Source organism: Scardinius erythrophthalmus, assembly GCF_964197995.2.
Source record: "Scardinius erythrophthalmus genome assembly, chromosome: 2".
Taxonomy (NCBI): domain Eukaryota; kingdom Metazoa; phylum Chordata; class Actinopteri; order Cypriniformes; family Leuciscidae; genus Scardinius; species Scardinius erythrophthalmus.
The window spans coordinates 57,698,547-57,712,722 of record NC_138222.1 but is presented as its reverse complement, the minus strand read 5'-3'; the positions used below and the strand labels follow the sequence as shown (position 1 = coordinate 57,712,722).

The 14,176-nt window shown below is 40.4% G+C and overlaps 1 protein-coding gene across 1 annotated transcript in view; it reads right to left on the bottom strand.

Moving 5' to 3' along the window:
• Positions 1–13,822, bottom strand: part of fxr2 (FMR1 autosomal homolog 2) — a 32,055-nt gene extending 18,233 nt beyond the window's left edge. Inside the window, exons 1-8 of the mRNA XM_081359870.1 lie at positions 13,226–13,822; positions 9,126–9,178; positions 7,484–7,577; positions 5,799–5,870; positions 3,444–3,592; positions 2,304–2,397; positions 2,100–2,216; positions 1,235–1,405 (exon numbers count right to left, since the gene is read on the bottom strand). Coding sequence (XP_081215996.1) covers positions 1,235–1,405; positions 2,100–2,216; positions 2,304–2,397; positions 3,444–3,592; positions 5,799–5,870; positions 7,484–7,577; positions 9,126–9,178; positions 13,226–13,276 — 801 coding nt within the window. The 5' untranslated portion in view covers positions 13,277–13,822. The remainder of the gene's footprint in view (positions 1–1,234; positions 1,406–2,099; positions 2,217–2,303; positions 2,398–3,443; positions 3,593–5,798; positions 5,871–7,483; positions 7,578–9,125; positions 9,179–13,225) is intronic.
• Positions 13,823–14,176: the final 354 nt, after the last annotated feature.

The window sequence follows — 14,176 nt, the reverse complement described above, 5'->3', positions numbered from 1 at the left end:
GGATAACAGGATAATAAATCTTTGAAGTCCACTTCTAGGGGCCGTTCAAATATCACGTCTAAAAACGTTCTCCTCCTTTCCACAAGCACTTGCGCTTCGATGGCGTCTGTCGTTGTTCAACCATGAACTGCGCTCTCCATAATGACGAGGAAGTATCAACAAAGGATTAATTGATTTCTAGCCCTTGCATTAGCTTTACTCCTACATATTTATGGAGATGAGAAATAAAAACCCACCGTGTACAGCTATGATCAGCTGTTCGGCCGAGCTTTCGATGTTGTTACGGAAAGGCCAAAGCTGATCGGTTGGTTTGTCACATGACCTGCAGTGCGTTTGCGGCAGAGGCGTGCATGGAAAAAGAGGGTGCCGCACCGCATCGCTTCCATTCTGAAATAACGATCTTGAGCGTGCAAAAGACACGATGCGTGAACGGCCCCTTACGCTCTGTTTCCAACAGTTAAAAAGAGAAAGGCATATTCAGAGAGCGCTTCACAAGATGTGTTTGATTATACCATCTGGATGCTAAAAACTTGATCAGGTGAATGAGCGTTTTAAAAAGTTAATCGCCGTTCTAAACTAATGCACTGCTGCATTGTAACGCACACACATACGGGCAGTAGCTTGCACATCACATGCAGATCGCGCGCACAGAAACATTCAGTAGCGTAGAAATGTATTGTCAACTCTGTTCTGTGATTTATCAATAAAATAGCTTAGAAACTGAATAGTTCTAGCATATATTTCTTAGTAACTAAAACCCACAGCTTCACTATTAGTAGAGAGACGCTGCCAGGTAGAATTAATTGACACGCAATCGCTCTCTCATAAATGCATTCATATAAATGTAATCTTTACTGTGTTATTTTATCTGTATCTGATTTAGAACGAGCGGAAATCTGTGAGAAATATAACGACCCAAAGACACAAGAACTAAAAGAGCTGTTATGTAGGAGCGCTGTGTCAATATGCCATAGCTGTGCACAAGAAAACACGCGTTCGAGTCTCAGGCTTATTTGTTCATTAATGATGTCATCAGACTCGACTTTAAATCACAAATGTCAACTTAAAAAAAAATCTGAAGACGTTCAACTAACGTGCAGGGGTCAAAACAACACTGTATTCGTTTAGTACACATGCATACCGAACCGAAGACTCGTACTGCACTTTTTTGGTATGAATGCATGTATCGTTACACCCCTTAAAAAAGCTCTAAAAAAAAAAAAGAGATGAAAACCTCTCCGTAGATCCTGAATGTACAGCTCTCTTCTTCCAGCTCAATGGCTGTGACGCCGGGAACTTTGCGGGCCTGCTGGATGTTGGCGCCGTGAGAACCGATGGCCAAACCCATCAGATCCTCACGCACCCGCACTTCCTCCTGATACGCAGACGCCAGCTGTTTACTCGTCTGCGGCACACACAAGAACACACACATGTTGAGCTGGATGTCTGTTTAATTAAACCACATGGGGATTCTAGCATGACCAGGATCACTTTTAAGGAACATGCATTTAATGACCAAAAGAAAAACTGCACTAACAATCAACAGGGGAATAAAGTTTGAACTGCAGAGGAATTCTTTCCACAAATTGTGGCGCTTCAGGGGGGGAAAAATCTGCTATACCCGAATAAAAAAAAGCACAGGCAGCTCTTCAGTTTTTGTTTACTTAATGAATTGGTATTTGTGGTAAAACATTGTTGTACAAGACCTAAATCAAGTTAACTACTGCTCAACTTACATAGGTTTATGCCTATACTGATATCCACAGATCAAGCTGACAAAAATAATAGCAATATATACATGATACAATTTAATGACAGCAAAAGAGATGTATACAAATATTTTTCTACAATATTTACTTAATTGAATGAAAACTATTTGACAAATTCCATTATCAAGCCTGCAACTGACACAAAGGGGAGCTACTATTTCTGTTAATCGCTCAAGTTGATATTATTAACAAATCAATGCAATAATCTCAACCAGCTATTATATCTTCTTCATGTTCATTGTGTTGTTTAGGACAGGCTAACCTATTTAAATGCAAAACGAGTAACAAATGGTAGTTAAAAAAAAAAAAAAGTAGCACATATTTGCTAACCTCTAAGTGTTTGGTGGCCTCCTCATTACGGGACATCAGCATGAGTTTGGTGCGAATACTCCGGAAGTGCATGTCACTCAGTAGAGATGCTCGTTTCACCGTGGACTCGTTTGTGGACTGTGGAGAAACAGACAAACACCTTCAGACACAACAGAGCATATTTCAGTCTCATGAAACGAGAATAAAGAGGCATTAAACACCGACCAGGACAATTAGTTGGTGTGTAGAGGTGTTGTAGAAGATGCAGTTGGCTCCGATTGCTTTCCTGAAGTCTTTGTGGATGTTCTCAGTTAAACAGCTGCAATATTCAAAATAAATAAATAAACAATTCCTCCAAAATTCTTACAAAATCAATAAAGCAATGGTTCTGCTGGTGTGTCTTGATATAGTTAATATAAATTGGGTCGTATTTTATTTCTCTCAAAGATTTTCTTTTTTTCATGGCTTTTAAGCATCACCGCACCATCTGTTCACATTGGCTTAATTTGGTTAGCCTGAGATAAATTGATAGACAAATTTAAACCATAATACTGCTTAGAGGAAGCAAGACAGAATCGTGGAGAGACCAGAAAATGTGCAGATATACACTACTATTCAAAAAGTTTGAGGTCGTAAGTCTCTTCTGTTCACTAAGGCAGCATTTGATGATAAATACAGAAAAACTGTTCAATAGTACAATTTAAAATATTCCTGTGATCAAAGCTTTTCAGCATCATTACTCCAGTCTTCAGTGTCACATGATCCTCCAGAAATCATTCTAATATGATGATTTGCTGCTCAAGAAACATTCGTTATTATTATCAATGTTGAAATGATTCATATTCTTCATATTTTTATGGAAATAAAATCTTTTATAAATGTTAATAATAAATGGTCATATACAATTACATAAATGATCATTTGAATGCATCCTTGCTGAATAAAAGTATTACTTTCTTTTCTTTTTTAATACTGACCCCAAACCTTTGGACTGTAGTGTAATATAAATATTTCAAAAGTTATAAAAAAGACCATTTATTTTTCCACCCTAACTGTGCATGATTGTATAATTAGTTGCATTTAGCATATTCCCCCTGCTGTAGGGGGAATCGTTGGGAATCGAATATCACAGAACATTTTGCAAAAAAGCACACAGGATAATATGTTTGACTTTTTTCTTTTTTTTTTTACCATATTGGAATCGAAACTGGGAATCGATAAGCAGAATCCAAATCGCTAAAATATGAACGTTACCCAACCTTAGCTGTGTGCCACCCCCATCAGAATAGACCTGCGACCCCACAGAACCACTGCAATAAAGAGTTGTAAACATTAAAAAGTGGACCATCAGAACATGTGACTTACATTTCTCTGAGATCCTCGGGTACAGCAATAGGGATTTTGTAGAAGGAGTTTTCAGAGGAGGGGCTGTTGGGATTGACAGGCCGGATTCTTTCCGATGTGACGATTTCGTTGTATGTGGCGTCGCAGGCTGCATACTCGATCACATAGAACTGAATCGGGATGAAATGATAAAAACAGATATATCAATGCCCACCACACACATACGATAATGTCTGCATGCTAACCTTTGCTTGTTACTCATTAAGGGTAGTTAAATTGCATTATTCTACCAACTGTTGCTCTGTGGAATCATTTTGATTGGTTTAAACACGGCATTCTAGAACCAAATATGTTTGTATAAATACTGTTAGGATGCATATTTGTCCATTTAATAACATCATTTTAACTCAAAAACAATTTTAAATGCCCTCTTATTTACTTATTTGGCAATTATCCATGCAATAAGCGAGATAAAGACAGTCATCTTTGATTTTGGCTCCTGTTGGGTTTATTTTTCAGTAATGACCAGCTGACTGTTTATCACACAAGTCACAATGGCCTCTTTCACAGCCTCACCACTTTAAAGACACAGCAAACAGACTGAAGCTGCTCAAAGACGGGTTTGTTGTGCTAGATCACTAGCTCAAACTGACAGTAATAAGTCACTCTGATGAGACACGTTAGCAAGTCAAGTCACCTTCATTTATATAGTGCTTTTAACAATATAGATTGTTTCAAAGCATCTTTACAGTGATATTAGGAAATGACAGTAACAGATTGTTTTGGCTTGACAGCAGCTCTAGAATAAAGAACATCAAATATATTCAATGTGCGTTTGAATATATATGAACGCAGGCGTGTAGTCCTTCACAAACCAACCCTCAACAAACTACTTATCTGGCCTTAAAATGTATAATAAATAATTATTTCTCGCTTCCGCGTAGCCCGTTGAACCGGAATTATCCCGACAACGTAGCACAGCACACGCTCAGTGAGACCGAAGCCATCGTGCAGACAGAAGCATTAAGACAACTTTAAGTACCTACTGCCTGTAACGCAGTAAAAGCAGTGAGGGAGAAAACAGATTTGAAGATAATCGGGGAACCCAAAAACAAACCCTATAATAAGCAGCCACATCTCATATCAGCGTAACACGCGACTACACTCGATGACCTAGAATGCAGTCAAAAGTCAAGTCTAAATTCGTCCTATTATTCGACTGCCCCAGTATCAAGAGTAAAGTGTGCAGGAGGGAGAAGAAAGGGTCCCTGTGCTTCACTATGAGAAGTCTGCCTGTCACCCATGTGCTGCCTTAACCTAATTAGCCAAAATGTGTGTCCAGAGGCAGGTTTGAACAGGAACATGTGACAATAAACAGTGGCAGACACAAGCTCTGAGGAGTTTAAGCAGTGTTAGTAGTGTATTAGTATTAAAGAGGACTCATTATGATTTTAACTTTTTTTTTAGTGTGTAATGTTGCTTTTTGAGCATGAAAAACGTCTGCAAAGTCCCTCCAGCGGGAGTTATTCTCTATATCAGTGTCACTGTTTCTGAACTCCCATTGTAGTCTTGAGTTTTCTTTCAGTAACAAACATTTCACAATATTCCTCATTTAAATAATTCCTGCCCAAGGCATACGCAGAATAAAGGGATGAGGCCTGGTTGAGTTGGTTAGCAGTGTGTTGAAACTCGCGATTATGGTAACAGGCGGGACATTTCCCAAACACGCCCGAAGAGCTTGACCAATCACAACACCACACTGGTACTGCCGACCAATCAGAGCACACTGTGCTTTTCAGAAGGAGGGGCTTCATAGAGACAGGACCTAAACAGAGCATCACCGACAGACTGGGAAGAGATGAGATGGAGAATATGTGAAAAATGATCTGCATTCAAGAATGAAAACCTATTGTAGTAGATCACAAAATCAAGACTTTGTAAAAGGGCATAATAGGTAAATAATCTTTAATTGATGAACCCAGAACATTCCTTTAATCTGATGCCTTAAGTGGGATCCATATAGAAGATTCCAGATGTCTTTAAATGGACCTACATTTTGCGGCTGTTTATCTTGCTCATGCAAACTGAACACATATTCTAGAGCTTGAGGCGATCTGCTATTAGATCACCATGGGCTTCAGTCTGACTCAATAAATGAGATCACTCTAGTGGTTGTGGGTAACTGGGTCAGTGCTGCAGTTGTGTGTGTTAAAGGCCTACTGGAGCAGCAAGTCCCAAAAAGACCCAAAACACCCTTCATCAATATTCATACATTCACTTTGGACTTGGAGGCATGAATAATGAGACAGAACCCTTGAAATGCAGACCCAGTAACCCACATCTGATCAAACACATGCTCACCTAGGCCCGACTTACCTCTCCCTTCATCATCCTCACCCTCGCCATCCACCAGCCGCAGGGCTCCTGCTCATTGGCTCTGGAGTAAACCTGCAGGAGAAAGACCAGCTCAGTGTGTGTGTGTGTGTAAGGAAAGCACTGAAAAAATGGACATTGTGAGTGTGTGTGAATAGACTGTGATAGAGAGGGGTAGAAAAGCCGATTTCTTAATGGAAGACACCAATACCTAGATTAGGATGCCCAATCTACATTATAATATAATTTAATGATAGCACTTAAGATGTACATACATTTGCAGAAACATTTATTTTACACAATATGTACCAAAAAAAAAAAAAAAAAATGCATTATTCATTGACAATGTTGTTGGTAGATGTTGGATCTGTTAATCAGTCAAATTGGCAATTTCAAAGTAATAATTTTAATTTTCTTATGACCAATAACAGAAATAGTACATATTGAAATTCTATATTATTTTATAATAATATAGATTTAATAAAAATTTAAATGCTACAAGGCATCACAAACACTCATTTCAGCCAATCCCAGATATTGGAACAAATATAAAATGGGCAATATCAAATGTTTGATCATGTTTTGCAATTTAAAGGGGTCATGACATGGATTTTTATTATTTATTATTTTAACATTTTCCTTGAGGTTCACTTATAATGTTAATAAAGGTTTTTGCACACACACACACACACATAAAAACATATATACATATACATATACATATATATATATATATATATATATATATATACATACATATATATATATATATATGCAGAAAAACGATTACTTTCAACATTCATTCTGATCCTGTCTGCATGATACGTTTTTAAAGGCGGAACCTTTAAGGCTTGTTAGTGAACGGCCACGGTTATGATTGGCTAACGTCATTCCATAGGAAACAGTATCAATGCCAAAGTGGTTTGAAAACATTATGTTAATAACATTACAAATGTATTTGCCCGTGTGACGTCACAGATCCCGCAATATCAAAACTAACCGTTTTTGGAGCTTGATTAAATATATATGCTTTGTTTATAATGAGGACGTTGTTATAAGCCATGAAACTTGAATGAAGTTTTAATGGTTCAAAGACCTCTTTCATGTCAAAAGCAAATTTGATTATGTCATGACCCCTTTAAGTTATACAGGTGTTGCAGTGAAAATATTTTGAATATAGTGATGAAAAGACAGGAGAGGTATAAATCAAACTGAACAACGTTAACACTCTTAAAGACAACATGAAATCCAAACTGATAAATGTATTATTTAGCACACACCATCCTAAAGAAAAAAAATAATTGATTATTATAGTCAAAATATCTTGTAGTCAAAATATAACAACTTTTGTCAGCTCACATAAAGGCTACATAGGCATCCAATCAATCCAATGGATAAAATCTCATTATAAATAAAGCCCCTTTATACATAATTTCCTGCGTTTCACTCAGAAGTACGTCATATTACTAAAGTTAAATGTGTTGTAAAGGCATTTCATGTTGTCTTTAAAGAATGACCTGTGTTTAGGGCAAAGGAAAGTAAATGTAAGATGAGAATCTGATACATGTTTTGTAAGCAGAGCATTTCAAAGGGCTATTTCTCCAGTGATGATTCATATGTGGGGGCTTTTTTTCAGGGTGATGATTTGAGGAGTGCTCCTGGGGTTTCAGGAGTGAACGTATCCCTACCTCCACCTCATCTCCCTCACAAATGTCCTTGTGGTAATCGGTTGGGGGCGGCAACCTCACGTCACTGAACGGCAGCTGTCTCTCCGGTTGCCAACTTGTGGAAAGAAGCCACACACACACACACACACACACACACACACACACACACACACAGAGGGAGCTGTCAGTCAGCTTTCTAACGACAGGTACAACTCTAGTTTCACTTATTTGACACCCCACCTCCAAAAACCCTGCGCTCACGAACCCAACGCAGAGAGAACCAGCACAGTTTAATACGTTTCCTCTGGCAGATGTCAGTGTCAATTTAGTATCACTCTAGTGTGAGGGGGGTGGGGGGGGGTGTCGACACCGACATTTGAGGGTTTATTGTGGCTCTACTGAAATGAGCAAAACATATGCTCTCAGATGCACATGTAAAGTTCACAACTTTGAATAAGTCACTCTTAAATTAAAACAAAAGTGTCATGAAAACTAGCAGTTTACTCAGTTAGCAAAAAACCTCAGTGTCTTAATCTGTTTGACCATAACAGCTAAACTCAGGTTTAGTTAGACACCATTATACACAAATCTAATAAAAATCCACAGCATGGGTCAGCAGAACCATCCCAAGAATGGCAGGGCTACCGTCCCACACTCCCCTGCCTGCATACCTCACCAGGCTATTTACGGATCTCAGTCCGCCCGAAACGGGGGAGTGAGAGGAGAAGAAAAAAGACAGATAAAGATGGGAGGAGTAGGGTGACATGGGGGGTGAAAGAGGGGGAGAGGAGAACTATAAAGAGCTGTCTGACAGAGAGGTAGCACAGGTGCTGAGAGCACATGGCTGAAGGAAAAGTGGAAGTGATCTATCAGTTAAGCGTTTAAGAAAACAAGCTGATAGTGAGATGTGCCAAATCAGATAAGACCCTATCTTACATGCATTTAAATAGATTGATATCCTTGTACGTTCATACTAGAATGAATTTAATCAATAAAATAATGGATACAACCATGTTAATATTCTTTAAGATGTCTACACATTACAAGTTTGGGGTTCTTTTTTTAAATGCTTTTGAAAGAAGCCTCTTATGCTCACCAAGGTTGCATTTATTGGATCACAAATACAGTTAAACAGTGTGAAATATGATTACAAATTGAAATGTTTCCATTTAAATTTATTTTAAAATGTAAAAGCATCATTACTCCAGTCTCACGTGGCCCTTCAGAAATCATATGACGATGATTTGCGGCTCAATTAACATTTCTTATTATTTCAATGTTGAAAACAGTTGTTCTGCTTAATGAAGTTAAAATGAACAGCACTTTTTATAACATTGAAAATGTTTTTACTGTCACATTTTAACACATCCTTGCTGAATATTTTTTTTTTTAATCGTAACGACCCCAAACCTTTGAACGGTAGTGTGCGTTTATATATGTTATATGAATATTTCAAGATAACTGGTAACAGGCCAGCCTGCAGTACCATTGCTAAGCCACTTTTAAATACCCCAGAGATACACACACTGCATTTAAACAGGGTCAAGCTCTCCTCGGCTAACTTTATATTTGTGTTGGTTGTGTAGGTGGCAGAGAGTGAACACTCAAGCAAATCCTCGTCAAAGGCTTTGGGAAAGAGCATGGAATAGCTCGGCCAACTTACTTGTTTTCAAAGACTATTGTGAGGGAGTCTTCGTGTACATCTTTGATGAAACCCTAAAAAAAAACAAGAGAAAATATGATCAGCACAACTGTTCTCCATGGTACCAAGTTAGTTCCTGTTGTTTAGGGAGTTACATTTGCTAACAAAACCTGCGTGAGACACAAACGTGATGCAAAACCGTGTGCTATTACACATTAATGGATTAGATCATTTCAAAATGAAAATTCTGTCATCATTTACTCACTCTCAAGTTGTTTCAAACCTGTATGAATTTCTTCAGGTTGTTTTGAAGAATGTCGGTAACCAAACCACTGACTTTCATAGTATTTTTTTTCCTACTATGGAAGTCAATGGGGTCCATCAACTGTCTGGTTACCGACATTCTTCAAAATATCTTCAACAGAAGAAATTCATACAGGTTTGAAACAACTTGAGGGTGATTAAATGATGACAGAATTTTCATTTTGAAGTTATCTAATTCTTTAAGTTGATAAAGCATCGTGTGCCACAAACGTGGCCACACGCACGTCACAGGTGTAGCATGTGAGAGCTTGTGAATGCGAGACGTAATAGGGGAGTTGGAGGGAGGCACCCAGAGTCCCCTCCTCAAAATCTGTTCCTCATCCATCACTCCTCCTACCTCCACAAATCTACCCGAGCTGCCATAAAACGATTTACTCCAGCCGCCACCCCCATCATAGCTTAGCTAACACACAGACAATGCCTAATATGGGACGGGAAGACAGTGTGTAACCTGCTTGGAAGAGACTGGCTGGTTTCAGAAAAACTAGCTCAAGTGCATATGCAGGCCTATTTAGAGTCACGAGACACATGAATTCACACACAAGCGACTAATGGATGAATCTGCACTCTCACGGCTGCCAAATCCACATTATCCAACTGAGAGAGACGTACAGTACTTCTTTCTGTATGTCAGTCTATAGGGCAAGACGGCACTGAACCAGTAAAAAAACTGTGAATCTAAAGTCATGTACAATAACCAGCTCTATTTATGAGCAATTAAATCCCTGCTTACAAGTCAGCAAAATCTGAAAAGCACCAGGGCAGGCTTTTAATATAGACTGTCCCGTGTTGAAGCCATTCAAACATACTAGATTGTGAAGTTGCATATCCCCATGTCTGCTGACCGCTTGAGCGGCACTGAGGCTTACGTTAGGGTGGTCGTTCTGGGAATGTGCCACTACAGACTGCAAGGACCCAACAGGACGAGTGGCGGATGACTGATCTATGACGGAGACCTCCATTCATTCACACATGGGGGAACCTCGTAGAAACCTTGAAGTTAAACTGCAAGTCTAAAAGAAATGACTTTCATATTTCACACTTATGAACAGGTCTTATACAAAGACTATATGTTACTTTGGGGAAAACAAAACCCTGCTTGACAAACAAACATGAAAGTACATATTTCAAGACATGCAAGTGTTATAATCTGCACATATCAGATGCATTGATCACTGCTCTGAATATTAGGGCAGACTTTCCCCAAAAGGCATTTTGTAAGGGCGTCTTAAATCCCAGAACAGAAGGGAAAGTGGCGACTCTTGTTTTCTGGGATTATATGTTAAACAGTGCTAACAGCAAAAAATGCAGAATATGTTTATAAACAAAACAGAGGCAGGACTAAATTGGCAAGAACTCATCTTTTACATAACAACATGACGGGTCACGGAAGGGAAAAGTAACGCCCGCTAAAGACTGTGTGATTTTGGCAATCCTATAAGATCATTTACAGATCAAACTGGACGACATCTCGGATACGACATGTATGTTGACTGTACGATGATCACACTTGTTGAATGGTAGGCTACGACGCAAGTTAATAAAGAAGAATAAAACGTCATCAGCATGAGCTAGTGGTGAGCAAACAGAGCAAGATGAATCACACTGAATTGTGTTTTTTATGTGCGCTGAAAAAAAAAGGAGGAAGCGAAAGAGGAGGATATGGACGTGGTCATGGATTGGGAAAACGCCACGCCAATCTTGCAAATGGAGCTTGAGGAAAATAGTTTTAGCGAATCGGGTTGATCAATACGCCATTTCATGTTGCATGTTTATTGGCTAGTCAGTAGACGAGGGTCGTAGCAGCAAACACACTGAGAGATGATCGTGAGAAATTGTCAGGGAATTATCGCAGGCAGAATTATCTTTGGTCGCAAGGATGGGTGGCTCACTTTGTTTTGAGGCACATGGGCCTGGTTTCACAGACAGAAAAAAAACATCCACATGGCCTTAGTCTTAATGGCATAGTTCATCCGAAAATGAAAACTCAGTCTTCAACTCAGTGACAACAGCCGTCTTTGAGCCTCTCTCACTGTGTGACGTAGATCCAGCGTTTAGGATTCACGACCACAGAGATCAATCGCCACGATTAGTCATATTTAATTTGGGACGACCCAAAATCATTCAATGTGTACCGGGCATGAAGAGAGCAAAGGATAAGACCAGATAGGAGTGTGTTAGTTATAGTGGTGGGGGGTTGTAGAGTGTTGGGTGTCAGCAGAGAGAGAGAGAGAGATCACCTGTTCCTCTCGCACCTGCTTCGGCCCCTCAGAGTTTTACAGCTTGAAACAGCCGTCAGTCACCTTACTACTAAACAGTATATCCTTATATATATTACCTATGGAATAATACGCCCATCAATACAGGCTCTGTTGAATTCTCGGTTCACACTTCCACAGAGATGGATGAAATCACTGAAACATTTGTGTGACTTCACAGCTGTAGTTTGATCAAACTGGAGGGTCACAATACCTAAATGAATACCTCGTGATTGGTCAGAGGAGCCGTTCATCATCCGGGACTGATCTCAACTCAACCTGAATGAATTCATAGGCAACAGCAGTTCTGGAACGAGTCTTTGGTCCAAACGGCCCATTCGGTTGACGCAACACTTTTTTCCGTCACAAAAGCTGAACTGAGTGGTTTCCCACAGCCTAACCTGAACTCAAGCGGATCAAACAAAGAGGACAGGCTTTTGAAAAACACAACCAATCATAATGGCACCAATATGCATATAAAACACACGATATAAGGCCGGCACTTGATCCCCCGGTTTCACAGATAAGGTTTAAGACGAGTCCCAGACTAGCCGTTTTAACTGGAAGCAAATTGCACTGATATCTTAAAAAAATGTCAGTGCCATTGATTTGTCTCAGGATTCGCACCAGTAATGCTTTTTTCTACGGCATGTTTATAAAAGCTACTTAGAGACGTCCAAATTGAACTGTCTGTGAAACCAGGCCTATATGTATTAAAAAACAACCACCACATGGCCTTAGTCTTAATGGCATAGTTCATCCGAAAATGAAATCTTCATCTTCATTTTGGAAGAATGATGACATCAGAATTATTCACACTTAATGCCTGGTAAAAAAAGGATGCAGTGACAGTGAATAACGCTGTCATACTCGAACATCTCCGTTTGTGGCCCATAGAAGAAAGAAAGGGTTTTGGAACAACATGAGGATGATAAATGATGACAAATTTAATTTTTGGGCCACCTATCCCTTCGAGCACCGATGGAGTGTCCCATCATCCCCCGGTTTCACAGACAAGGCTTAGACTAAAATGCATGTTTGAGCTGTTTCAACTGAAAGCAACATGCACTGACATATCTTAAACTATGCCATTGTTGTTTCTCAATATTCACACCAGTAATGTTTATCAAAGCTACTTAAATGTCCTAACTGAACTTAATCAAAGCCCTGTCTGTGAAACCAGGCCCATGTGTCTCAAAACAAAGTGAGCCACCCATCCTCTTATGAAAGCCCAGAAGTGCTGTCTAGGTAGGGCAGCTCACTAGATGTTGAGACACTACCCTCATCAACAGACTCATTAGCTAACCTGCTAACAGGACTCCATGGTTCCCCTGTTTACCAGCTAAGAAATACAACAAACAAATCAATCCAAATCAGGCCGATGACTAGCGAGCGAGCAGGTCCAAAACATCACAGCACATCTCGGGCCTCTTTGAAAGTGATACACATCACTGCACCCCACCTGAGCTGTCCCGACTCGTTCGTGAATGCGTACACTTGACCGTTATGGTTTCATACTGTTGTTTAAAATGAGGTTACCTTGTAGAAGGCCCCGTTGGAGCCGCGCACCTCCACAGCCAACCCGTCCATGTTGGTCGGCGAGTCCCCACGACTGAGCCTTTCTTTAGGCGCTCCTAAAGCGAGCGAGTCCGGTACCACCCCCAGCTTCACGGGCCTCTCGCCGTTCTCCGGCCGCTTGTGTGTGTCCAGTGTTTCGGGTGAAAGAGGGGGGCAAAGGTGACGGGGGAGCACAGGAGCCACAGGAAGGGGTTCAGCTCCAACACCCTTTCCAGCGGGGCAAATCAACTCAATGACTGCTGGCTAAAGCGCGAGAGAAGCTCGCGGTATTACAGTTAGAAACGGATTGGACTGATGTTGTCTGATGACGAGTGTTAGCACAACAGCTAGCGCAGCCGTTGATCAACGGTCACCGACGCCTTCTGGCACTTGAACTCACGGTTCCTTGCATATGATTTTCGTGAGAATCCTTTCTACTACGTCTGAAAACGCTGCTGATTGGGACGTTTGTTGTTTAATAAGACTGTAGTGCTGCTGTGCTGCTTCACCCTTCCCCTCCAACACACGCCGTCAGAGCGGAGCAGCAAGACTGTCTGTGTGAATGACCCCGAAATCCCCACCCCTCTCCACTCTGGCCACGCCCACTGTAGAGTTTGTGGTCGTGATTGGTCTACTGAGCTGCCACTCACGCACAGTCGTGCGCCGTGATTGGTTGAATTGTTGGGGGCCGGTCGACGCGGACCCAGTGCTCGCGGATCCTCGTTCGCCGGGTTTGTCTTATTAGCGCCAGTAATGTGTAGTTAGTTGCTATATTTGGGTGGCTCAGGTTTTTGACTGATTCACAAAAACTGATATGTAGATACAGGTCATGTAAAGACCCAGTTTTAAGCCTACCTCAGGGAAAATATGATAATGTTTGTTAAACATGATGAGGCAATGCCAGATGCTTTGGGGCCTGTTATAACACCCTAT